The 27,454-nt window shown below is 26.0% G+C and overlaps 1 protein-coding gene across 2 annotated transcripts; it reads right to left on the minus strand.

Moving 5' to 3' along the window:
- Positions 1 to 50: 50 nt before the first annotated feature.
- On the minus strand, positions 51 to 27,454 carry LOC100200171 (probable ATP-dependent RNA helicase DDX4). Of its 2 annotated transcripts, none has more exons than XM_065790613.1 (8): positions 27,378 to 27,454; positions 23,617 to 23,661; positions 21,254 to 21,621; positions 20,391 to 20,654; positions 15,119 to 15,717; positions 10,789 to 11,059; positions 5,131 to 5,238; positions 51 to 462 (listed from the first exon to the last, which is right to left on the minus strand). In XM_065790613.1, exons 2-8 carry the CDS (start codon positions 23,648 to 23,650, stop codon positions 412 to 414), a joined length of 1,695 nt encoding a protein of 564 aa, XP_065646685.1. In that variant the 5' UTR covers positions 23,651 to 23,661; positions 27,378 to 27,454; the 3' UTR covers positions 51 to 411. The 2 variants fall into 2 exon arrangements, with proteins under 2 accessions (XP_065646685.1, XP_065646684.1); XM_065790612.1 differs by having other exon boundaries at positions 27,006 to 27,386.

A 27,454-nucleotide genomic window follows, 5' to 3' on the forward strand; every position in this document is an offset into this window, starting at 1 on the left:
TGCTTTGAATATTAATGTTTTCTAGTCAATTTTATAAAAAAAAGTTTATCTTCTTAGATCAAACAAATTTTTATTTAAAACACATTAATTTTTTTTTAAATACACAGTATTCAGTGTGCAATCGTATAAATTTTGCCAAAAAAAAGTTGGTTCTTTACGCTATATCAAACGATGACTTTATAATGAAATACCAAAAAATACCAATAAATCTTTAATATAAATCAAGTAATAAAAATAAAGTTAATAAAAAACACAAGTATTCGAAGTACGACCGTACCAGTTTTACCAAAAAGATTGCTCCTTTAAGTTGTACGCACGACTTCATAAAAAATGGCAATAAACTATTTAAAAGGTTGTTTAAAATTTTAACAAACTCAATCTTAACGAAATCATGCATAGAAGTTTCTTCAGTCATTCATTATTAGCAGGTGAAAAATCGCACTCAAGAGTTATTGTTGATATCTAAGAGAAAATAATATAACTGTGGAAAAAAAAAAAGTTGTGGATGTAAACAAATAAATACAATGAAATGAAACAATATAGTATATAATTAAGAATAATGATGTAATCAAAGTTGTCCGTAGCGTACGATACGTAGCGTAACGAAATAATAAAATGGCCCTGTATCGTATGTGTATCGTGTGTACGGGCAGATTTGTATTTGGGTAGTTGATTCCCCTTGTTATTGACGTTTACATTTTTACTATAGATTTAAACTGTTTTGATTTTTTTAAATGGATATATGGATAGATTTCAATTGCATTCGTTATGTTTACCATAGTTTACCGAAGGTTTTTGTTATATATTAAAGATATGGGCATCGTCTGATTCTATTTGGCAGTGGCGTGAAATGGTTACTAGATAATAATCGGTTGAAATTAAAATGTATCTTTTGTCTTGCAAGGACACAACATGACGCAGCTCGTGTAGGAAAACCAAATAGACCTTTACCTCCAATTGTACGTCAGCAATCTTAAGATATGATACGTGCTTTGCAACAAAATAAACAAAAAAAAGATAATGAATGAGACAGAGCTGGGCTATTATGAGCCTCGGGAAGATGACGTAGAAGATTCACAAGATGATGATGATGATGACAGTTTTGTACAGATTTACCAAGTTCTAGGGGCAGGAGAAAGCCAATGAGGCATTAAGGAGATAAATCTGGGAGGATGAGAAGAGGTGATGCAAAAACTTGTTCGTTTACCTAGTGTTAGAGCTTCGACCGGATGGTTAAATTGGTATAGAGTTTCTATATATAATTCATTGGCAAAGAGTTTCTGCCGAGTTAGTTCCATTGGCATTAAGAACTTTTATCCTTCTTATTTAGGATCAGGTGATCAGCCTCATGTTAGTGCATCAATGAAATTTTAAGGTATGGTGGATCGTGCAGAACTGGAAATAGGAAAATAGTTTTATATTGCATGTATTCCTTTCAATGCAGCTAATTCTTTTTAGTCCCAAGTCATGGCAGATGGTATTGCTTCTATGGGCCCTGGATTTAAAGTGCCATCATATCATAAGTTGAGGGGCAAATTTCTTGATACTACAATGAAAGATGTTTAAGAAATTTGTGAAGCAATAAAATCAAATTGGAAAGAGACCAGTTGTTCTGTAATGGCTGATGGATGGACAGGTACACGATCATGAATACTTGCCAACCTCCTTGCTTACTGTCTTATAGATACAATGTTCTTAAAATCTATCAATTTGTCTGACATTCTAAAGACTTCTGAGATTTTATTTAATGTGTTCGTTAGGGTGCTATAATAGTTTGGACTAGCCATTATTGTACAATTTATTACAGACAATGAAGAATGAATAATTACAAAAAATTATAGAGCTGCAGGAAACATGTTACTTCAGATGTACAGAAAATTTTATTGGACTTCATGTGCTACTTATTATGAATTATATTATTTATGAGGCAGATGTTTGCTTGTGAAGAATGGGCTGCATATCTAAATGCTAATAAAAAAAAGTTGCTGGTAGATGTGGATAATAAATTTAAGAATGCATTTTGGGAATCATGTTAATGAAGATCTGCATTCCATTACTCTAACTCCTCAGGTTAGCTGATAGCAAGGATAGACCTTCTATAGCGTATTTGTATGATGCTATGGATAAAGTAAAACAGGCAATTCGAGATGAAAGCAAGAAAGATATTAGTTATACCCATATAGAAGGTCATAGAAAAAAGGTGGGCTGGACAGCTTCATCAACCTTTCATGCAGCTGCTTACTATCTAAATCCTCCAATACGAATTTCTGGCACATTTAAAAAGGATAGAAAAGTTATGCGTTGTTTATTAAATTGTGTTGTAGTGTTAGTGACAGGTAAGGAAGCACAAGATGCTGTGCACAATAAGTTAGATCTATATGACAACTGTTTAGGAGACATGGGAATAGGCACAACCATTCGAGCAAAAACAAACATGTGAAAACAAATAAATTTCGAATTTTTTTTTTCGAAATCTTTTTTATTTACCTTTAGTTTTTTTCTGTTGTTTTAATTTTTTACTTTAACTGGTATTGAATTATTTTTAGTAGATTTGTGGTGGAATAGGTTTGAAAATGATCGTCCAAATTTTAAAGTTTTCGCAGTTTAAGTCCTCAGTCAAACATGCAGTGCCAGTGAATGTGAAACGAATTGCAGTGTTTTTCAACATATCCATAGCAAAAAAAGAAATATACTCAAACATTAGAGGTTGAATAACCTTGTCTTTTTTTAAAATAACATGAGGTTGAAACAAAGCTAATACAACTTAATATTTAGCATTTCGTATTTGCAAAAGTCTTATATTGGTACGTATTAAGTTATTAACAATTTTTCTCTTTATAGATGTAGATAATTACAAAGAAGATCAGCAAGAAAACATACATCTCAATACAAGCCCCTCAGCTTAGAGAACTTTGATGATCTCGAACAATGAATTGAAAAAAGAAGTACCATATTTGACAATAAAGATCTTCAGTGCTTGACCCTCGAAGCAGAGCAATCTGGATTTGGATATGTTATAATAAAGATAATGAATGAGGATGTATTTTATATTATTCATTGTTAAAAACTTAAACAACGTTATGAATTATGATGTTTATAACTTTATATAAATGATGGTTCGTAAATTCCAAAGTATGAGGTATTGTGTAAAACAATTGACTTTTGTGAAGGGCATATTATTCAAGAGTTTTCCTGAGTTTGTCATATTTTTTCTGAATTTATGTTATTTTTTTCTAAAAAAAAAAAAAGTGATGCGATTACGATACGCTACGCGGTCGCTAAACGATAACGATATACTTGTTACGCTAAGAACAACTTTGGACTACATTGTAATGTAACTTCCGTTCGGTAATATTTTAAGGTTATCATATAAACTTATTAGGCATTAATGCAATGATAACGTAACTTAAGTTAACTTTAGTTTACTTAGGGGTATTGGTAAAACTAATTAAACCTTGGTAAAGCTGCTAAAATTTTCAACTACACCATTAGTGGGTAAATAAATATTATGGCAATAACAGTTTCATCAAGTGGTTGTGATAAAGAAGATGGGTCATGGCATACTAAGGGCGTATTTACCTGTTTTGAATTTATTTTATCTGCTACGCTTAAAGCAACAGACAATGTTGTTGGAATAAGCTATACCCAAAGTCAAAAGCATCTAAAATATCTGGTAGAGTAGCAGTGTCATCAAATTTCAATCTATTGTGCATCTATTAAATGCACAAGCTACAAAATTTGAAGAAAAAATTAAAGAGTCCCTAAAAGACAAAGATGGTCAGAATGTTCCAACTGAAAATAACGAAGATGATTTCCTCTTCTCTGAAGTTAGCAAACTAAATATAATGTCATGTGACGGCTTTCTACAGGATTCTGACCATACTTTGGCCATGCTCCACTGTCATATAGCAGTCAAGCATGTTTTTATTAAATACAACACTACACTGCCATCAAGTGCTCCAGTTGAAAGACTTTTTAGCAACAGATCATTAATTATGACAAAACGGAGAAACAGACTGAACAATGATTTGTTTGAAAATCTTTTATTAATAAGCAAAATGGGAAGATTGAGTTATAAAACCTCAAATTATTATAATTTAGAAGTTTCAATGTTTTGCTTTATGCATCGGCACTGCAGATGTCAGCTTCGTGAAAAGCACAAGCAGTCCATAGACACACAGACTTTTATTAAATACCTATTCTAATTATATGGCACAACCATAGATGATAGAATATTATATGTATTATGTATTATAATGCATAATTGTTTAAATTCTTTTATAATTGTTTTAATTTTTTTGGTGCACCTTTCAGCTAATAATAATGGGAAAGTAATGATTACATGTCGAAAGTAATGGAGAAGTAATCATTACTGCACCAATAAAAAGTAATGGAGAAAGTAATCATTACTTTTCCAGTGAAAAGTAATGGCCAAAGTAATCATTACAAAATCTAATGTAATGGATACAACACTGTATATAGCGTATTTTATAAATGATTGTGCAATGACATTTGAATGTAAAATAGGTATCAGTTATAATTTTTTATTTAACAGGGTCTTTTGGCCTGCTCTCCTTGTTTTAAGTATAACTCTTGAAAAAGTTTTACAAATACCAAACAACTTAGATAGAACCCGATTTTGTCTATTTATAAACTTCAACCATTTGGCTTTTCAAGACTTCATTGACAAGAAGTAAAATATAAACTATTTTTCTTGTTAAATAAACAGCAAGCAATGATTGGTTACTTTGTTCTCAATTATACAATTTTTATTCAATTATATGAAGATTGTGTTGTATAAAGTATGATTATTGCACTTTTATTTAAAACTGTCTGCAACTTTGATACAAAAGATCAACTGTGTAACTTTAATACAGAAATATGTAAACTAAATACAAAAGGTCAATTGTATACTTTTAAAATGAAAGACAGTGAAACATTTATTTCTATTTAAAAAGTAATAATCTTTTTTGATCACAAAAAAAGCATCTTGTGCATAAATTATTATAAAAATGTAAGTTAAGCTTAAATTATTATCAACTTTCTATCAAGATTATACCAACCAAATATTAGATTTTCCAATAATACTTGCTTAATTTTGAAAATCATAAACTAAAATAAAAAACATACTGCTTTCCTGGAGTCTTTTGAAGCAAATTTTCCGGCTCTTGATCCGTAAGCTGTTCCAGTTGCATTTTCTGCAATACATTCAAGCCACTCAGGAACTTCTTGTTCCGACTAAATAGAAATAACTGTAACTAACAATAGTGAAGTAACAAATAAATAATAATATTGGTTTATTTAAGTCAAAATAATCTTGTTTATTGTCTTATTTGATTATTTTCTATATTGCAAAAATAACACTTTTGTGATTTTAAAATTACTTTTTTTTACAAAGTTTGTATATATAAAAAGAATACAAAAAGAAAATATTTTATATACTTTTCAAATGTCTTTCATATGTTTTAATAAAAATTTAAATAAAATATTATTTATACATCCTGTTTACATTTTTATTTTTAATTTTAAAGCATTGCACGTCCAATTATTTGGTATATAAAAATACAGTATTATTTAAAAAAAAGTCTTCAAGTTTATGTTTTTATTATATTTGGTATTTGTTTGTATTATAGTTATATTTAATTGTATTGTTTATTTAATTATAACTTTTATTTTCATGGAGAAAAATTTTGGTACTCATAGTGAAAGTACTAAAAAAATAATAGTGAAAGTACTGAAAAAATAATAGTGAAAGTACCAACAAAAATGTAAATTTACCAACATCTCAATTATTCTTATAATGATCATGGCTCGTTTAAAGGCTTTTATTATCATCATTTGCGCAGAATCCCTACATTAGTATTTAATTATTAGTGATAACAGAAGTCTAAGTTTTTTTTTTAAATTTTTATTTAGGTGCCTCAAGAAGTCCTTACATTCTTATCACAGAGCACTGCGGATGAGCATTTAAATGGAAGTTCACGCCTCCTTTCTAATTGATGTCACCAAACTTGCCCAGAGGTGGGGTTTGAACCACAGATCCTTTGTGTCTGAGGTTCCACTATGCCACGGCTGCTCTATTCCTATATATAATTTCAATTTATTCAATTTCCTATATATAAGTTTTCAAAAACTTATATATAGGAAATTGAATTTGAAAAAATAAAATAGGATAAAGCTGTAATTATGGTTAAAGAAAATCTTATAAAAAAGCTAAACTTTCCAATTCAACATGAAAAACTACAGTGTAAAGAAAAATTTAAAAAAGCAGAAAACCAAAAATGCGTGACTTTATCAACTTGTTCAATGTAACTAATGAAAAAAGAGAATGGATCTACCAAGAACCAGAGATTTCTATTACCTTCAAATGTCAATAAATGGTAGAGCACCACAATTAAAAATATAATACAATCATTCACAATCACCATAGTCATTTTTTTTATGTTTTGAGAAATTGAAAAAAATGAAAAAATACTTTTTCACTTACTTAATGAAACAAAAAAAAAACTATTTTCTAATGTAAGATATAGGTAATTTTTAATATAATAGAAGATTGTCAAAACAATACATTTTAAATATTGACTTAAAACCCCCTAAAAATGACTTGTGCAATTGTGAAATGATTGTGAGGATATGCATTGAGTTCATCCAAGTAATCAAAAGTTTATCAAACAAAAGTTCAGCCAAAAAAATAAAAAATGTAACAAGAAATTAAGCAACTAAAAAAACTCCAAAACAAAACAATAACAACTGAAAAGAAAAAACACAGTTTTGGCAGTGGTTTTAAAGCCTCCAACATTATTTGTTATCAGTAGATTTTTTTATTCTAAATCCAATTCAAAATAATGTCAAAATGGAGAATACAGAGTTATAAAGATAATTTTCCAAAAAATTAATTTAATGTAAGCAAATCCTTGCACTAAATAATAGCAAAAAGTTTTGGTTATTGGTAGCAAAGTCCTTTTTTATTGAAGTATGGAATAGGTGTAAGTAGGGGAGTAAAGTATTAGAGTTGATGATGTTTATCTTGATAGGATAAACTAGTTATTGGCACTGAGACTCTTTGAAATGTTAACATCAATAAAATATATCAAAATATGAGATGGTCCATACCAGGTTTTAAAACATAGAGGGTTGCTTTAATTTAATGAGAAAAGTAAAACCAGAAAATTTCAGTATCTTTTGTGGTTTATCAGATATGATCATTTGAAGTTTGTGATTTTTCCAAAAAGAGAAATCATAAACCAAAAAAGAGATTCAGTTTTATTCATACTATTATAGCTCTATATTCTTAATACTAAATTTCAGAAAATTTTGTTTGTTTTTGTTATATACAACTCTAGACTTACTTTTGTGAAATATTGACTTTAAATTTTTTAATTTCAAATTTAATCCATTATAACTATGATATAATATAAAAGCCGTTCAAAAAGAATGTTTATTTTTTTTAGTTTCTAAATATGGTAGGCTTCCTAATTTTTTAAAGTTTGCTGATGAATCCTAAAAATGACTCTAGCTAAAACTGAAGCTAAAACTATTTTATTTTTTACTATAAATCAACTAAGCCTAGAATCAACATTAAACAGTTTTTAACAATAATCTTATTTTTAAATGATTTAGAGTTGATTACAGTAATTTTAGGAAAAAAATAATTGTGGTACTCATGGCAAAGTTGCTAAGTCAGCACATTGAAACTAGTAAGAAATGCATTTAAAACAATAAATTTAAAGTTATTGATTACTTTATTTTGTATTATATATAGTAATACAAAATGTATTTGTAAAAAAAGTGTTTCATTATCAGTACTGTATATAAGACTTAAAATAATCAAGAATTTGTGAACTTACAATGTAAAGTAAATCATTTATGATGTAAAGTATTAAAAAAATATATTATTCAAACTATTAGTTTTTTTTTTTTTTTTATTTGAATTTTTCATGATATATTTTTCTATACATATATATATATATATATACATATTTTTTTTTTATTTGAATTTTTCATGCTATATTTTTCTATACAATGTTTTTATCCGAAGATATTGTTGGCTTAGCATAGGAACAGCCACAAATAGTCATTAAGACTAATCCAAAGTAGCGTCCGTTATTGACCAACATTATCGTTATCATCGTGAAAAAGTTCAACTTGATTTAAGTTTTTAAATTAGTTTAAAAACAATTAAAAAATTGATTTAAAAAAAGTTTATAAATTGATTTAAAAATAAATTAATTCATTTATTTAAAACATAAACTGTGGCTTATCTAATGTTTTATTTTTTTGCTACTTTTAAAAATCATTTAGAGTAATTACCTGGTTAAAAGCTTTGTACAGAATGTTGAAAAAAAATTTTTTTTTTTTTTAAAACAACAAACGCAATTACAAAAATTACTCATGTACACATGATACTTGCAAACATGATAGTTTTAAACTTCAGAATTTCAAAAGAAGACTTTAATACAACCTTTAATATCCTCAATTGATCTTTTTTTTTTTTTTTAGATTATTTAACTCCCAAGGCCCGAGGGGGGCCACTACAGTCGAGGAGGCTACTCATTTTTTTTTTTTTTTTTTTTCCAATCTCAAAAACTTGTAGCTAATAATGGCATGGTCAGCTATGCAGAAAGATGAATAAGATCCATACTGTAACCATAAAGAAAATAGCAACTGTTTTAGGAGTTTTTCTGAATTTAATAAACAATGAACCAAAAAGCAAATGCAAAAGATGAAATGAACCAAATGCCAAAATGCAAAGTTAAACAAGACTAGCTAATGGAATTAATTACAGCAAAATTTGATATTTATTTAAAATCAGAAAAACTTAATTACCGACTTGAGAGTTGGAACATTGATTATACGCTCAACTATTTTTATTAAAATAAAATGCATGTCGTAATGGCAAACTGTCTAAAAAGAGGGAAGATCTAGTAAGAAAGTAAAAACCCAAGTTTATGACTATCAATTAGATTAGTATTCACAAATGTGACCTGGGAAGAAACAACATGTTTCAACTAAGGTTGATAGTAAAAGAAATTTTCAAAGAAGACTCCTATTAGCTAATTTGCTCAGGTATCAACCACTAAAAGAGCATCTTACTAAATTTTTTGACAAAGACAGTATTGAAAAAATTACCTCTGCACTTTAATTAAGTGGCAATAGCCAACAAAAAGCATGACAATTTCAGTAACTCTTCCAGCAGATTTTATTGAAAAAGTTTGTCAATAAATATAGAGATCACTATATAGCCAAAAATTAAGCAGCATATTTTCAGCATACATAAATTGTGTTACCATAATCATATCTTAATGTTATTTAACTTTGCTGAAAATTTTCAATTCAAGATGCAAGTGTCAATTGGAACAACAGTCAAGCAATGTTAGGTTCTTTTGTTATTTGCCTTATGGAAGAAAATAAATTAAAATGTAAAAGCATTTTTGTCATCTATCAATGTGTATACTAATAAAAATGTTTATACTAATGTAATGAGTATATTAATGTTTTAACAATACAGCAGACCCATAATATGCTACTTGCATCTCTTTCTCTTAGTTTTTATGTGTTTATGATGTAAAATGGTTTTTGTGCAGCATTATGGAAATATCTGAAGAAAATCAAGATATCTTTTTAAAGTGTGTGCAACAATCTATTTTGATAAAGATTTTTACATAGCTATATAAAGAAGACATTTTACATTTTGCTTTATTTAACAATTAAATTTCTTTAAACTAATATATTTGTATTTGGTTAGTTATGCTTGTTTTATGTTATTATTGATTGGTAATTAAAATAATAATTTCTGATATAATTACCACAAAAAAATCTTTTGGTACAGCCACACAACTACAAAACCCTTTTGTTAAGCTTAGATTAAAAAAAAAACTCTGTATACCAGCATTCTATATTGGATACCAACATGATTCTCAATAGAATACAAAACAATTATGTGACAAACAATTATTTTGATCAAGCAACTAAACTCAGTTTTTGATTCATAAGTAAACTAAGAGCTGAGTATGAGCAACTGAAAGCATCTATTGACAATTTTGAAATCAATATAAAGTGGAAAAATTTACTGGAGAGATAATTTGACTTTCTTTAAATACTTATTTAAGGGAGTTGCAATAAAAAAAGTAATATATAAAACTTTGCAAAATATGAGCAATGCAAAATGGAATAGCTATGCTATTCCATTTTGCATAAATCTATGCTTTGCTATATTTTTATTTTAGCAACTAAAGCATAAAAGCATAAAAATGGCCTATTATGTGACTTATTATTATTATTATTATCATTATTATTATTATTATTATTATTATTATTATTATTATTATATATGTGACTTTATTAGTGACATGTAGCTTTCAAGTTTTATCAAGACAACTACAATAAAGTTTCAAAGTTTTATAATTCACTTATGCGGTAGTGGTGTAGTGGTAGAGTGCTCATCTCATAAGTGAGTAGTTCCGATTTTGATCCCTATTTTAATTAGATGTAAATCCATTTTAATAATCAAATATTTATGCTGACATTTTTGCAGTTAAAATCATCTTATAAAACATTGAAAAAATTAATAAATTTATTTGAAAAATGTAAACAAAAACCATTATGTTTGTATATTTTTTTTTAAATGTGACAGTCTTACTAAAAAATTTAGTTTGCACAACTGATACCATGAACATTACTTTTAACATGAATGTTACACAACTTTAAATGCAAATTAATTAACTCATACCATACTCTGTTATTTTTCATAAAAAAGGTCTAAAGAATAAAATATTAAAACAACTATACCATTGATAAATTTTTTACTAATCCTCTTGCAATAGGATCATCACGATTTTCAACAAAAAATGATATTGATTTTCCAGCATGACCAGCTCTTCCTGTTCGCCCAATTCTATATAAATAAGTTGATATATCCTGAGGCAAGTCATAATTGATAACAGTTTTGACTTCGATAATGTCAAGACCTCGTGCAGACACACTTGTGCATATCATTATTGGTTTGACACCCGTGTTAAATTGATGTAATGCCTCTTCTCTGTCTCTTTGACATCGGTCTCTAAACAAAATAACAATCATACCTAATAAGTAACAATTTTGCATAACATCTTATTATTTTTAGAGTCTGTTGATCTAATATTAGAAATTTATTTATAAAATAAATTTATTTAAATATAAAAAAAAAATTAAACTACAAATAATGTAAAAACAATTTTATTTTATAATAATTAAAAAATGATTTACAAAATAAAACAGCAATTCAGATATTTAAACATTAGGTAAGGCATGATGCACAAGTATTAAAGACTTTTACAAGTGAAATTAACCAAATTTTTATACACAATTAAAAACACCCAGATAAAAAAATTTAAACACAAATTTGTAAAAGAACTTTTAAAAATTAACAAAACAAATTAAAAAAAACAAACAAATCTCTTAACATTGTTAAAGTTTATTCTTACAATATGTGTAATGTACAAATAATTCCATATAAAATTTTTATTCAAGACTTTCCAAAATGATGATGACCAATGGGATTTTCAAAATATTTTAACAACCATCTAACTGATTATTATAATTTTTTTTCCTTATTTAAAGCAAATTTATCTTGCTTTTAAATAATATAATGGTATTTTTGAAAAAAATGAATTTTCAAGTAGAACTGAGAAAATTCATTTTAAAAAAGTGACTTAAAAAGTGCATTGTTCTAGTGGGGCGACTGAATAAGTGCGAATTTCATAACTGCGAATCTGCATAAGTGCGACTGGCATAAGTGCGAACTGGCATAAGTGCGAACTGGCACAAGCGCGAACTGGCATAAGTGCGAATCACTTGCAAAAACTGGCATAAGTGCGAACTAGCACAAGCGCGAACTGGCATAAGTGCGCTGAAAGAATTTGCAAACATTGGCATAAGTGCGAACTGGCAGAAGTGCGAACTGGCATAAGTGCGAATCAATTGCAAAAACTAGCATAAGTGCGAACTGGCACAAGCGCGAATTAGCATAAGTGCGCCGAAAGAATTTGCAAACATTGGCATAAGTGCAAATTGGCATAAGTGGCGAATTGGCAAGTTCGCCAATTGGCACTTATGCCAATTCGCACTTATGCCAGTTCGCACTTATGCCAGTTCGCACTTATGCCAATTCGCACTTATGCCAATGTTTGCAAATTCTTTTGGCACACTTATGCCAGTTTTTGCAATTGATTCGCACTTATACCAGTTCGCACTTATGCCAATGTTTGCAAATTCTTTCGGCGCACTTATGCCAGTTCGCGCTTGTGCTAGTTCGCACTTATGCCAGTTTTTGCAAGTGATTCGCACTTATGCCAGTCTTTGCAACTGCTTCGCACTTATGCAGATTCGCAGTTATGAAATTCACACTTATTCAGCCTCCTCGTTCTAGTTAATTCGCAAGTGGAAAAGTATAAAGTTTAAAAAAAAAATTATTTTATCATTAAATTAGGAAGTGAAGGTTGCGGATTTAAAAGAAAGTTGAGAAACAAAGAATGAGGTCTTTAAAAATCAAATCTAAAACTTGAAGAAAAAATACAACAAAAAAAAAAAATTACAAAAAAGAATAATAGCGTAATGGAAATATTTTCAGGTTGTTGGTATACAAATGCTATTTTAAATTAAATTGTAAATACAATGAATTTATTCCAGAAATAGTCACATTTTATCCACAGATTTTTTAGTGAAACCTGTTTTGTTAAATAATGTTCTTGGTTAAAATATTTCTTGAAAAGATTGAGTAAGCAAACAAGGACTAAATGACAAAAACATAGAGCGAAACTGGACATCATTCTATATTTGTAATCAAAAGATAATATGCGGGTGTATTTAGAGACTAAGTACAAGTGACAATAAATTAGGAATTACAATACTGGTTTACAGGTTTTATAATTATATATTATACAGGTTTATAGATTTAATCAAAATAAATAAATTTAATACTGATAAATAAATTTGTTATTACTAACATCAATAAAAACTGTTATAAAAACTAAAGAAACTGTGATCATCTATTCAACAAGAAACTAGACTTATGGATAAAAATTAACTATGGAATTATTTTAAACAAGTACAAAATAGAAGTATAGGTCAATGGAAGAAATGCTCAAAAACAATTCAAACGTGTGGGAGAACTTCAAATATTTAGTAAAAAATTAACCTTTTAAAGAAGAATAAATGAATTTAATTAAAATCTGTTTAAATTTTAATTCAATTCATAAATTCTTCTTTCTTTTTTTGTTTTCTCAAAAAGAACTGTTTTTCTATTTTCATTTGATTTTTTTAACTAAAATAATGATAAGCATTTTTATCTTTAGTGTGTCATTTGGAGCTTTAATAAAAGACTGATCAATAAAACTGAATTTAAATAAATTTCATTTTTACTTGTCTTTACTCCAGCAATATTTGCTTTCATTTGCGTGTAGAAGTAGCTAGCTTTTTTGTGTATACTTTTTTTTTTAGAAAAAAAACCTTTTGAACCTCAGCAGCTTCTGCTGCTGTAGTAAATTTCTCCAATCCTTCACATGTCTGGCAGGTATCAGGCTTTTCAAATGAATAGTTAAAATGTGTTATAAAGTGAAAACAAAAATAATCATACATAACTATTGGCTTTAGATAATTATGCTTACTTTTTTTAGCTGTCAATTGCAACACAAAATATATTGTAAACCATCTTTCTTGTATAAATACTGTGTTTTGCGTAAAGCAGTTGAAAAATATGATACTATTCTATAACAATGTATATGTTTGAAACAACTGCTAAAAATATTTCAACTGAACTAGCATGTTTTTTAAACTCACAAAAAAGCTTGAAAAATGTGTCAAAAACACAAAATACGTCAGGTGCAAAAAGTAGGTAACTCTGGAATTATATAATTTTTGCACAAAATAAATGTAGAAAATAAGTATCATTAAGTCAAATGTTTAGTTGAATGAAATAAGGAGTGCTCTAATCTAAACTATTTTTGCATCAATTGCAAAAGTGGAGTTACATTGTTTTTGCAGTGAAGTTTTCAATTAAAAGAAATTACAACCTATTAGTAAAAAATAAGTATTCTGGTCTATTTATTTGAACTATATGTGTTTGTATGTTTATATATTGTGCATATTTGGCTATTAAACTGACTTTTCAATTAATTAATTTAAAATTTTTATGTACTTGACCTAATATTATCAGAATCAGAAAGAAGAATAGTTCATTTGAATCATTTTGATGAATGATGGGCACTTAGTTGCTAGCATTAAATTCTAAAGTTTTTTTATTCTTTTAAAAATAACTTTAACAAAATTATTTCTAAAAGAATAAAAATTTAAACATTAAAAAAAAATTTGCACTATAAAAGAAATTATAGATGTCAAAACTTAGGTGTTATTTGTTTTGTGTTATTTATTTGGTGTTATTTATTTGGTATTATTTATTTGATGCTATTTCTTTGGTGTTATTTATTTGGTGTTATTTATTTGGTTTTAATTATTTGGTGTTATTTGTTTTGTGTTATTTATTTGGTGTTATATGTTTAGTGTTATCTATTTAGTGTTATGTTTGATGTTATTTGTTTGTTAGCAACAAAAATATGTTTTTATAATTTATGCCATAGTTTTATTAATTAGTGTTGCATACCATAAAAACAATTACAAAAGAAATAAAATAATTCAAATCAATTTGAATTATTACAGACCAAGAGGTGATTAAAACATTTACAGCAAGTCACAAGTCAACAAGTTGCCATAACATAATTATCTGGTCTAAAAAATCTTTAAATGACTTAATGACCATAATATCTTATGAAAATTAACCATTTATGAAATTATTAAAAGATGTTTAACAACCAATGAATTTATAACTGATGATTTATGAGTTGATGACATAAAAAGTTTAATTAGTTAATGATCTTGTCATTAAATTTAATAATAAAAAAAAAAGAAAATAAATAAAAATTAGGACAGATTTTTTCTGTAAGTTCATAAACAGAAAAGTCACTCATAGGAGCAAAAAAGAACACAATTTTTTAATCAAATTATTTGAAATAAATAATATTCTTCAATGTCAGTAACCACTAAATAAATTAATCTGAAAAAAGAACAACAACAATAAAAAAAATACTTATGAAATACAGTGACTTTAAAACCACAACAACATAAAAACTTTGCTAGTTTTCTTGTTTCTTTCTTTGTTTCCACAAAAACAACTGTTTTTCTATTTTCAATCGATTCTTTAACTAAAATATCGATAAGCATTTTTATCTTTGGTGTGTCATTTTGAACTTTAATAAAAGACTGATCAATAAAATTAACAGTTCCATCAATACTTCCTACAGAAATGAAAATATAGTCATCTTTGAGAAGTTTTTTAAGAGTTTCATTGATACTTGTTCGATTATTTTTTATCTTTGCATTGTTGTGACTGACTTTTTTATTTTCAGACTCTACAGCTTTGTTATCTTTAATCTCTTTATCATCTGTATCATCTTTCTCAGTATTAACCTTTGCATTATTATCAACAACTTTTTGATCAACATCACATTTAACTTTTGGATCAATACAAAAGTCATCAGGAAGTGTAGCACAAAACAAAACTGTTTGTCTATTTTCTTTTGCTGGCAAATAATTTTTATTCAGTTTTTCTATGTCCGAGATAAAATTACTCCCCAGCATATGATCTCCTTCATCCAAAACAAATATTTGAACAGTTGATAGTAAACTCTAAATTATAATTTAATCATGATTTTAGCAACAACAAATTATCTTAGCAATACAAAGTATCAACAAAACAACTTTTTATAACTATACATATGTATGTATAATTTTATAATATATATATATATATATATATATATATATATATATATATATATATATATATATATATATATATATATATATATATGTATATATATATATATATATATATATATATATATATATATATATATATATATATATATATATATATATATATATATATATATATATATGTATATATATATATATATATATATATATATATATATATATATATATATATATATATATATATATATATATATATATATATATATATATATATATATATAGATATATATATATATATATATATATATATATATATATATATATATATATATATATATATATATATATATATATATATATATATATATATATATATATATATATATATATGAGTAAATGTTCCAGGTAACAAAAGAAAAACTATTCAAACTAAGATGAGTAAAATATAGTTATTATTTAAATTTTGACAAATGTTTAAAAAATTTTTTCTCTAACATTGAAGGCCTTTCACATAAAATCTTCAGCTGTGTATGAGATATACAAAACTAAAAAAACTCTTTATATTGAACTTCCTATAAAAATTTTTTTTTAAAAAAGGAAGTAATTAAGGGTATATAAAGAACTATAATTAACAAAATTATAGCATAACTTGATACTAGTTGGTAAGGAAAATTTTAAAAATAATGTGAAAATAATTACTTCCTGTTTATATGTTCATGTATCATGTCCCTGTTTATGTAGGTGAGCTTCATAAATAAGAAGTAAATTCTCATTTGACAGTTTTAACATCGGAAATAATTTAAAAAAAGGTTCATTTTTATGGCAATTGAAAACATGCTGATCAAATTTATCTGAACCAATACCTGTTCTGCATGTGTAGATGTGTAGATTAGTTCTTAACCTTAGGTTATTAGTTTTACCAATGTATGTTGTTTTTCCATCGCATCCATTACATGATAGAAAATAAATAATATTTTTTGAATTACATGATATTGAAGTTTTAATGTACCATACTTTACCAGATGATGTGGTAAAATGGTTAACAAACTGAAGATACATTGAACATAACTTACAACGTTTTGATATGCATTTTAAAACCTTGCATTCATCGTTAATAAAAACTGGTTTCTTATTAAAACTTGATGTACTAATGTCTCTTAAAATATTTTTTGGTTGGCGTTGTGATAGTACAATATAAGTGTTTTCAAAAACTGATTTTCATTTATTGTCTAAAACAGATAGTTTCAAAATACCATGTAGAGTAGTTAACAAATTTTCAAAATTAATATTTGCAAAATTTGTAGTTACAAAAGGTATAATTTTGTTCTTTTCTCTTTTTTGAGGTGCTGGTCCCTGTAGTTGAGCTTTAAAGATTCCATTATTAATGATTTTTACTGGGTAATTGCATCAAACTAAAAATTGTTTTAGTTGTTGAAGTCTGATTTCCATTTTTATTGGATTAGATACAAAACAAATGATTCGTTTAGCTAATGTAAAAGGTATATTTTCCTTTTTGTGTTTAGGGTGATGGCTTTTGTAATTTAGATAGTCATGGGAGTTTGTAGGTTTATAAAAAATATATGTTTCAATAATGTTGTTATCATGTAGAATAACTGTTATATCTAAAAAGTTTAAAAATTGGTACTGAGTGGTATTCGTATATGAAATTTTAGATTGTTCTTCTGTTTATTTGATATTGGGGTGTAAAGAATTGAGACACTTTAACAGCAAATTAACATTAATTGATTTTAATAAAGCAACAAAAGCATCATCCATGTATCTTTTGAAATTGTTTTGAATATTCTCGCACTCAATTTTATTGAAGAAAATAGGTAAAACTTTAGGAAATAATTTCACTTCTTTAAGATATCCTACTACTAAACAAGCATATGGTAGAGCCATTTTTGTTCCCATAGCTGTTCCGATTAGTTGATTGAAAAACTCATTATTGAAAGTAAAATTATTGTTCTTTAAAATAAAATTCACGCTTTCTAAAATAAAAGCTTCCGAAAATCTGATAGGTATATCATCACGTAATTTACTTATCCAAAATTTAATCGCTTCTAAACCTAGTTCATGAGAAATACTAGTATAAAGATTAGAAATATCAACACTGTATAAAGTAGTATTTTGGTACTCCATATTGTTAGGTAGTACTCTAATGAAATGCCAATCATCTTTTATATATGTGGTTAATTTTGGTACAAGAGGTGATAAGATTTTTTCAACGAGTTCACTAAGGCGCTGGGTAGGCGAAAAAGAACCTCCAACTATTGGTCTTCCATTCAGATCATCGGGGCATAAACATTCAATATATTCCTTATTAGATTCTTTTATAAAATTTTCTATTGCATTAGATTTGTGAATTTTCGGTAACACATAAAAATTGCTAGTTTTCCATTCATAGTTTTTGAGATAAGTAATTTCTTTTTTTGTTAAACATTCTTTAAATTTATCCACGTGATTTTTAAGTTTCTTAAAACATATTTCATCTGTGTTACTATTAACTTTTTTATATGTTTCAGTTAATAAATGGTCATGGTACACAAGTTTATCTCTATAGTAATCTGCATCCATCAGAACTAAACAACCTCCTTTATCAGCAGATTTAATGATAATTTTGTTGTTACTCTTTAGTTCTTCTAAAGCATTATGTTCCTTTTTTGTAATGTTATATTTTACTTTCATTTCACCAGGAACTAAGTTATTTATTTGTTGTACAATGTTTGATAAAAGAGGATTCGATGTGAACATTTCCCGATTAGATTTATCTTTTACTAAGGATTCATCGCTGTATTCTTTATCATAAAACTGTTCGTGGATGATCAATTTCCTTGTAAATTCAAAAATATTATTTATTTTCTATCATGTAATGGATGCGATGGAAAAACAACATACATTGGTAAAACTAATAACCTAAGGTTAAGAACTAATCTACACATCTACACATGCAGAACAGGTATTGGTTCAGATAAATTTGATCAGCATGTTTTCAATTGCCATAAAAATGAACCTTTTTTTAAATTATTTCCGATGTTAAAATTCTCAAATGAGAATTTACTTCTTATTTATGAAGCTCACCTACAAAAACAGGGACATGATACAATGAACATATAAACAGGAAGTAATTATTTTCACATTACTTTTAAAAATTTCCTTACCAACTAGTATCAAGTTATGCTATAATTTTGTTAATTATAGTTCTTTATATAAACCTTAATTACTTCCTTTTTTTTAAAAAAAAATTTTTTTATAGGAAGTTCAATATAAAGAGTTTTTTTAGTTTTGTATATCTCATACACAGCTGAAGATTTTATATGAAAGGCCTTCTGTGATAGATAAAAAATTTTTTAAATATTTGTCAAAATTTAAATAATAAATATATTTTACTTATCTTAGTTTGAATAGTTTTTCTTTTGTTACCTGGAACATTTACTCATATTTGTTAAAAAATTTGTTCAATGTTCTTAAAGAACAGAGCAATAATAAATTAGTAAAAACACTTATCTAATTTTTAGTTTTCTTCAACAGCTTGTTTCTCCATCAGTAGGTTCATCAGGAAGAATGTCTAAACATCAAAAATTTCAAATTATAGAAAAATTATTTCACAAGAAGTTGAGAATTGTTATAACTAATTAAGTAATAACTGTAGTATTTTGCAACCAGCAAGTTGCATTAACTACATTAGATAATTTAAAAATCACGAAAAGATTTCTTTAGAATTAGGATAATTTTAGACTGGTCATTTGTTTTTATAATTTTTTTAAATAAACTTATTTTCATGTCTGCATTTGGAAATTAATTCAGTAGCCAAATATACTTTGATAGCATAGTCCCTTTTGGGTATTTTTTTATGTTTAAAAGATTACTTGTGGTCTATTTGCCCTTGGTTAAGCCAATATATTCTTTATTGGCTTAACCAAGGGCAAATGGAAAAAACGTTATGTTAACCACAATAAATCTTTTAAACATAAAAAATACCCAAAAGAGACTATGCTATCAAAATATATTTGGTTACTTCTTAAAACTGCACCCACCTATAATAACATTTCCAAAAAATGTATACTATGTTTACAAGAAAAATTTGAAATTATTACTCATTTAAATCAAGAAAATTTACTAAATAAAAAATCTGAATTAATTTCCAAATACAGACATGAAATAAAGTTTCTTTTAAAAAGTTATAAAAACAAATGACCAGTCTAAAATTATCCTAATTCTAAAGAATTCTTTTCATGATTTTTTAATTATCGAATGTAGTTGATGTAACTTCCTGGTTGCAAAATACTACAGTTATTACATAATTAATTATAACAATTCCCAACTTCTTGTGAAATAATTTTTCTATAATTTGAAATTTTAGATGTTTAGACATTCTTCCTGATGAACCTACTGATGGAGAAAAAAGCTGTTGAAGAAAACTAAAAATTAGATAAATGTTTTTACTAATTAATATATATATATATATATATATATATATATATATATATATATATATATATATATATATATATATATATATATATATATATATATATATATATATATATAGTTTTAAAGTAAAAACTATGAAACAAAATTACTTTTAATATTTTTAAGATACCCTCTACTCTACCCAATGTACCAATTAATATATCACATCCAGCATTTATATTGGCAATGTTTTCACTAATATCTTTCCCACCATACACACAACAGCATTTTATGTGAGTTTCTTTTGTTAATCGCACAGCATCTCGATGTATTTGAATTGCAAGTTCCCGTGTTGGTGTAAGTATAAAAGCATAAGGTTGTTTAGTTGTCGGTTTTGATAAAACTTTTACAATAATTGGAATTAAAAAAGCTGCCTGTAATAAAGTAAATTAAAATAAATTCATAAAAAGTACATTAAAATAGTCCATAAATAATAAAATAACTTTTAAAGTTAAAAATAATTTAGGCAGTTTTAATAAATTAAAAAAAAGTTTACTTTTTTAAAAAAATATTTACAAAATTGTTTAATAATAATATTCTTAACTATTAAAAAAAGTATTTATTTTAAGTAAAACAAAAGTTAAATATATAAACTCAGTTAAATATTTTGTTAACTTTTTTTAAAGACAAAAATCTTTCTTTACTAATGAGGTTTAAAAATCATATTTAACTTCAATAATTACGAAAAAAAAATTTGAACATGTAACATGTTGTAAATGTGAGTGTGACAGTGGAAATATGTAAATATGATATAAAAATATGTGAATATGCGGATGTTTCAAATAAAAGGTCACATATAAGTGCGTGAATGTGACAAAAAAAAAATTGAAACAAAATCAAAAATTACTTTTATTTGAATTTCTCCTGATTAGTTCAAGTTCTAACTTTACATCAATCAATTTTAAAAAAATTAATAGAGGTAAAAATTTAAACTTGGATTTAAAAAAAATTTTTAACTAAGCCAAAAACCTACCGTTTTTCCTGATCCGGTTTGTGCACAAACAACAAGATCTAACCCTTGAATCATAAGTGGAATTGCACTTTTTTGAACAGGTGTTGGCTTTTTGTAGAATAATTTGAATATTGAACAAGGTAGTTCTTTAAAAGATTCAAAGTCTGTAATTGGACTAGGTAAATTTGCAATGTTTTGTCCGGATATTTTTACTTGCAATGTATCGTAATTTTTGAAAAAGATTCCAGGTTGTCGAACATAGCTGTCATCTGGTAAAGAATTTACAGACATACACTGACAGTCTTCTTTACATATAGCACACCATTCTTGACAAACAAAGCAGTTGCAATCTTTACACTTTAATTGGGGTGTCTCAGATAAGTTTAAACCTAAAAAATAATTAAAACTAAATTTAAAACGTAAATTTTGCTAGCTACCTATTCTGAGAACGAAAGGATATTCCTCAAGCTATTTGCATCACTTCTAAAACACCCTCAAGCTATTTACTGCTAAAAAGGAAAAATAAAAGCATTGAAATATTAGTTAAAAATTGAAGCTGTTGTAATTGAAATTTGAATGCTGGCAGATTTTGTATCTAGAACATATTATGATAAAATGCTGCACACATAGAAACAAATAAAAGCTTAAATGAAAATAAATTTTATTAATCAAAGTATAAAATACTTTTACTGTCTTTCAAACAAAAATTTGTTGATTTTATACTTAATTTAATTAATTTTATACTTAACTTAATTAATTTTATACTTAATTTAATTAATTTTATACTTAATTTAATTAATTTTATACTTAATTTAATTAATTTTATACTTAATTTAATTAATTTTATACTTAATTAGTAATCTTTTTAAAATAAGCTAAATTGATTATTAAGTCATGGTAATTGATTACAAATTGCCAACTTTACATTATATACTTTATTAACTTTGAATATTCTAGAAATGTATTTGTCATCAATCCAGATGGAAAAGCTTGTGCAGAAATAAAAGTAAAGAAAAAACAGAACAATAGTTATAGTGTAAGTATCAAAGAAGTGAATATAATCTTTGAAACTTTAAAAATTACAATTCAGTTGATACAAGGTCTGGCTGGTCTGGCACTTGAAATAGGTATATCAAAATAATTGTCCATTTCTTTCAGCACGAAACTCAAAGAATCTAGAAAATGCCTAAAATATGTTGTATAACAAACTAAGGTTGTTTTAAATAATAAATTTTATAATTATTTTCTAAAAACAGTTGTTTAAAAACCTGGAGAAACTTAAAGCCTTAAAATAAAAAACTTTTTCTTTAAAATCTTTTAGAAAAATGCAAAAACTTAAGGCACATGCTTTACATTAACTTCCTAGAAAAAATTGAGAATGTCAATTAAAAAACCTTTCTTTTTTTCAAACATCTTCACTTTCAACAAGGCTGCAAGCAACCACTATTAGAGTTGGAAGTTACTGAGAGAGGAAAGATGAAGTTTGTAAAGCAAGATAATGATTAACAGACAACTTAAAAGATTGCAAATTATATGAGTCAGGAAAACAATATAAAGGGAGCGAATTCCAAAAATTGATGTTCGAGGAAAAAAAACTAGACAAATAAGAACTTTTTGGAGCACTTAGAAACAGTCACAGAAAAAGGATGAGACTTAATTAAATGATGAGTAACATAAAAAAGAATTTTAGTAGATGGCACAAGAGATGCTAGCTCTTTGGAGCAGCACCCATTATAGTATTTATAGAAAAGAGAAAGAGAAGCAATGTTATGACAATGTGACAATTGTTGAAGGTTGGCTGCAAGAACAGGCCCAACAATGTTTACAATGCGTTTTTACACCTTGTCTAAAAAAGAAAGGGCATCATTCAGAGATTTGCTCCATACAAGGATGGATTTGAGATTTATAGAGATAAAAAATAGAATCCAGAGTAAAAATGTGGCAAGCATGATAAAAAAGATACAACCTTAGCAGATGCTAATATCTATATTGCATGAATTAGATATATGGTTAATGAATTAGATATATGGTTTCCAAGATATATCAGTAAGAGTTAATCCTAGAAGATGTATATTACTGTTCATAAAGAAGATCTAGATTATTGCGATAACAATTAGCTAAAAAAAGTTGAGTTTTATCCCAGTTGAATATATTAACAAAACGTATTTATATGTATATGATAATTATTTATATGTTATTATTTATATGTTAATGTATATGGTAATATACATTATGTGTATTGCAATATAAATATTAGCCTGTTTAAAATATATCCAAAAAACTATACAGATACAAACGATTTTAATAAATTTAAACAGCTTCGCACTGCCCAACATAAATATAAAGTTATAAACAAACATGAATTTATAATTTATAAAATGTACCTTCAAGTAGTTGTGCAAGTTTTTCAACATCCATTATTCAATTTTCTAAAAAAAAAAAATACCTACGATAAAGATACTTACTACGATAAGTAATACTAATATATTAAAACTGTTAATAAGATCGAAATGATAGTGAGATGGTTGGTTCCAAAAAACAACAATTTTTTGCATTAGATAATAAACTTTTATCGCTTAGTTCTAACATATTAAACAATTATTTTCTGAAAAAATTTATTATACCCTCAATTAAAATATTTTTTTACTTAAGATTAATAGGTATACTAATACATAAGTACTTAAATTTCATATTTATTGTTAAACGTAATAAGTTTATAAACTTTTTGCAAAGAATTATTACTTTGTTTTAAGGTAGTTCAAATTTTTTATTCTTTTTATTATTGATTAACTTGTGTTTAAATGACCAAAGAAACACTTAACAAGCATTAAAATTTTTTCAGTTAAAACAAAAATTAATAGAAAAGATTATTATATCAAGTTTAAATTTAATGATAATACTATCATACTAAATAGAAAGTTAATAAGCAAATTGATAATTAAAAATTTATATTGTTATTTATTAAATGTTGATTTTTCAATGCGTTGCAAAGTGAAATTATTGTCATTGAAATTTCAAAGTTCCAAGTTTAATATTTGAAAATGCGAAAATACTGTTCCACATTTCAATAAAGAACAACTCCTAAATTGATAAATGCAGCTAAGACAAATCAAAAGACAAATCAAGTGACAACAACAATTTAGGATAATCTAAATTAATGATTATTTTCCTGATTTAATTTTCTATTCAAATTTAGTTTTAGGAAGTATAGTATTTAGTTTTAGGAAGTATAACCCTCTAAAGTTTAAAAAAATAAAGTAACAGTTTAAACATAAATAATACACAAAATAAGATTATCAGAATAAAATAAAAGATACAATCTAAATAATAAAAAAAAGGTTTATAAATAATAAAACTATTAGCTGCATAAAATTATATAACTTTATAAAGTCTTAAATTTATCAATTCAAATGTATAAAATGCCTGTAATATCTACTAAATTTTTAAACAAAAACTAATACCAATTAAATTACTAAATAAAGTAGAAAAGTATTTTTTTTAATTTTAATAAACTATAACAATTAATTAATCCCAAAAATTTATCATTTTATTAGATTATTCAACTAACATCTGTCTTTTATATGAAAAAAAATCTTTTTTAAAAAAAATAAATAGTTTGTTTCAATTTAATTCAAAATTGACTCTTTACTCCATTACTCCATTTCAAAATTTGCTTCTTTACTCCATTTTTCTAAAACATCTATCTCTGTAACAAATTTGCCTTCTTTTCACACACATTTTAAGTTTACACTGGGGTTTCAGAAATTCATTTTTTGAGCTGTTAAAACAAAAACCTATTTAAATTGATATTTCATTTAACAAGAAAATTGTAAGCAACTGATAAATTACCTTTTATCTAAACTGATTTTTAATTCTAACATGTAATTTTTCAAAAATTGTATTGAGTTTTAAATTAAGATTCAAATCTCACCAATAGTGCCATTTTTTATCAAATGGTGTAGTTTAACTCATTCAATATATGCAAGAACAGCTTGTTATTTTGTCTTTTCAAATTTTTTTTGTGGGGTTTTTTTTTCTTTATTCACCCTGCATTTTATTTTCAGATCCACTTTGTAACATTTTTTTTAATGAATAATGTGCATGGTTCCACACTTGAGTGGTTCGAAGTTTCCACAGTGCTATTCTCATAGTTAAGAGTAAAATTAAGGAAAAATTAAAGCAAATTTAAGCAACCAGATGCCTAATTTGTGACGAATTTCTTTAAGCTCATTTAACAGAAGTTGCTTAAGAACACCATTTACATTTCATATAATAACTTTAACACTAAATTTAATGAACAAATGTAATGTGTGCATATTAAAATTTTGCCACAAAAATAAATATATAAGTCTATATTGTTGTGTTTGTTATTCATAATACTTTACTCGATCCAGGATCAAGTAAAGTTTATGTAATTAAATAATAAATTCGCTATTTAAAAATATATTATTTAGGGCACTATCTCCATGGCAGAGTGTAGATGCCTCTTAGATATTTTTCAATTAATATTAGTTAATTTGGCATTAATTTGGGTTTTGGCCTAGCCCTATAAATTATTGGCAGTAGCAAAATATAGTTTACATCATGGCTTCAATAACGATGTCAAGGGTGACTTGAAGCCTTTTTTACTGTACCACATGTTACCAGAAAGCTGGCAGGGTTGGGGCCAAACACATTTGATCAAATACAATTGTGTTCTCAATACTCAAATAAAAATTTAAAAATATATGTAATTGTATTTTCTAAATATGTGTACAAATACAAATATTTGCATTTTAGTTTAAGAGAATATACAAATACTTTTCATTTATTTTTAAATTTTTTAAAAATAAATAATCAACTTTATTTATTACTTTAAATGTTTAAATAGTTAATTTTTATTCAGCCTATTAAAAATATATTTGTTCCTAATTTTAAGGAAAAATTAAAAAAAAAAACTAAACTCTGTTACTTATATTGTCACAGTATTGTTACTTATATCACTTAAAAACAAACTTCAAAATTATTTCAGTGTTTAAAATGAAAGATATTGTTACAAAAAAAACATAGTAATTAAAAAAACAGCTCCTGTTTTTTTAATTACTATGTTTTTTTCAAATAAATGCCAGTCACCCTTGTTTATAAAACTAGAAATACATTTCAATCAAATACAAATATTTAAAGTTTTTATTAAATACAAATAAAATAATATATGTATTTGACCCCAACCATTCAAGCAGGGTGACCTTAGTGATTGAAAATATCAAAAAAAAAATTCTACTAAAAATATAATGTTATAAGTTATTTAACTATTATATTACAGCACTTATAATTAGAATTAATTATAGTAACATTTTCATACACACGAAAAAAAATAAAACATCAACACTTTTGAACGAGTTTTTGAAATTTTGACATGCATATCAAGTTTTAAAAGACTTGTCTAAGCGCGTCTCTCAGACATATTTAATGTGTTGTTATTTGAGACTTTTAACATTATTGCTTTAGACCCTTGGTTGAATGAGAATAGCTTAAATTAATTCAAAATTGATGTGTTTTTTTGGATTCTTTTAGAGTTTAACAACATTTCAGCTTCTTCAAACGTGACGCTTTTGTTTCGAGAATCTGAATACACGCTTTTGTTTCGAGAGTCTGAATAGCACGCCAATTGTATATGAAAAATGTTTGTGAAAGTATCTTTATTGAAAAACAAATCAATTTTATTTCAGTCCGACGATAGCTTTTTTTTTTAATTTTTTTTTTTAGATTAATATACACGTATACATACACTTACTTTAGTTCGAGCTTGCTCTTCTAATACACTATTTCAGGCGCTCTATCCAAACAGATTAATTCAATAATAAGTTTACAAAATTTATTAACCAATCAAATTTTTTTGCGAAATAAAACTCGAGACAAAATTCTTAGAATTGCGATTATTAGCACGAACTATTTTATTATTTGCTAAAAATGTTGATCGACATTTTTTGAATTAGCTGCGTAATAAATAACAACTCCTTATATTTCTAAGTATTATGAATTTCTATTATCTGAATTCAGCTTCAAGTTTATCGAATTATAAAATATATCTATTTTATTTTTATTCGTATGTTTTATTTTAGCTTTTTCATTATTTTAATTTATCTACATTAGTACTTTACTTTACCTTTTAGCTGTACATTACTCTATTGTGAAAACTTTAATTTTAGTTCCGTTGGGATAGTTATTAAAGGTTCTTATTTT

The sequence above is a fragment of the Hydra vulgaris genome, chromosome 02, assembly GCF_038396675.1.
Source record: "Hydra vulgaris chromosome 02, alternate assembly HydraT2T_AEP".
In the NCBI taxonomy this organism is placed as follows: domain Eukaryota; kingdom Metazoa; phylum Cnidaria; class Hydrozoa; order Anthoathecata; family Hydridae; genus Hydra; species Hydra vulgaris.

What these genes read in the sequence shown, in the direction of transcription:
- LOC100200171 (XM_065790613.1), bottom strand. Translation starts at nt 23,650, where the DNA reads ATGGATGTTGAAAAACTTGCACAACTACTTGAAG. An exon ending in ACTTGCACAACTACTTGAAG is followed by an intron (nt 21,622 to 23,616) that starts GTACATTTTATA and finishes ATTATTTTTTAG; the next exon opens with GTTTAAACTTATCTGAGACA. An exon ending in AAACCGGATCAGGAAAAACG is followed by an intron (nt 20,655 to 21,253) that starts GTAGGTTTTTGG and finishes ACTTTATTACAG; the next exon opens with GCAGCTTTTTTAATTCCAAT.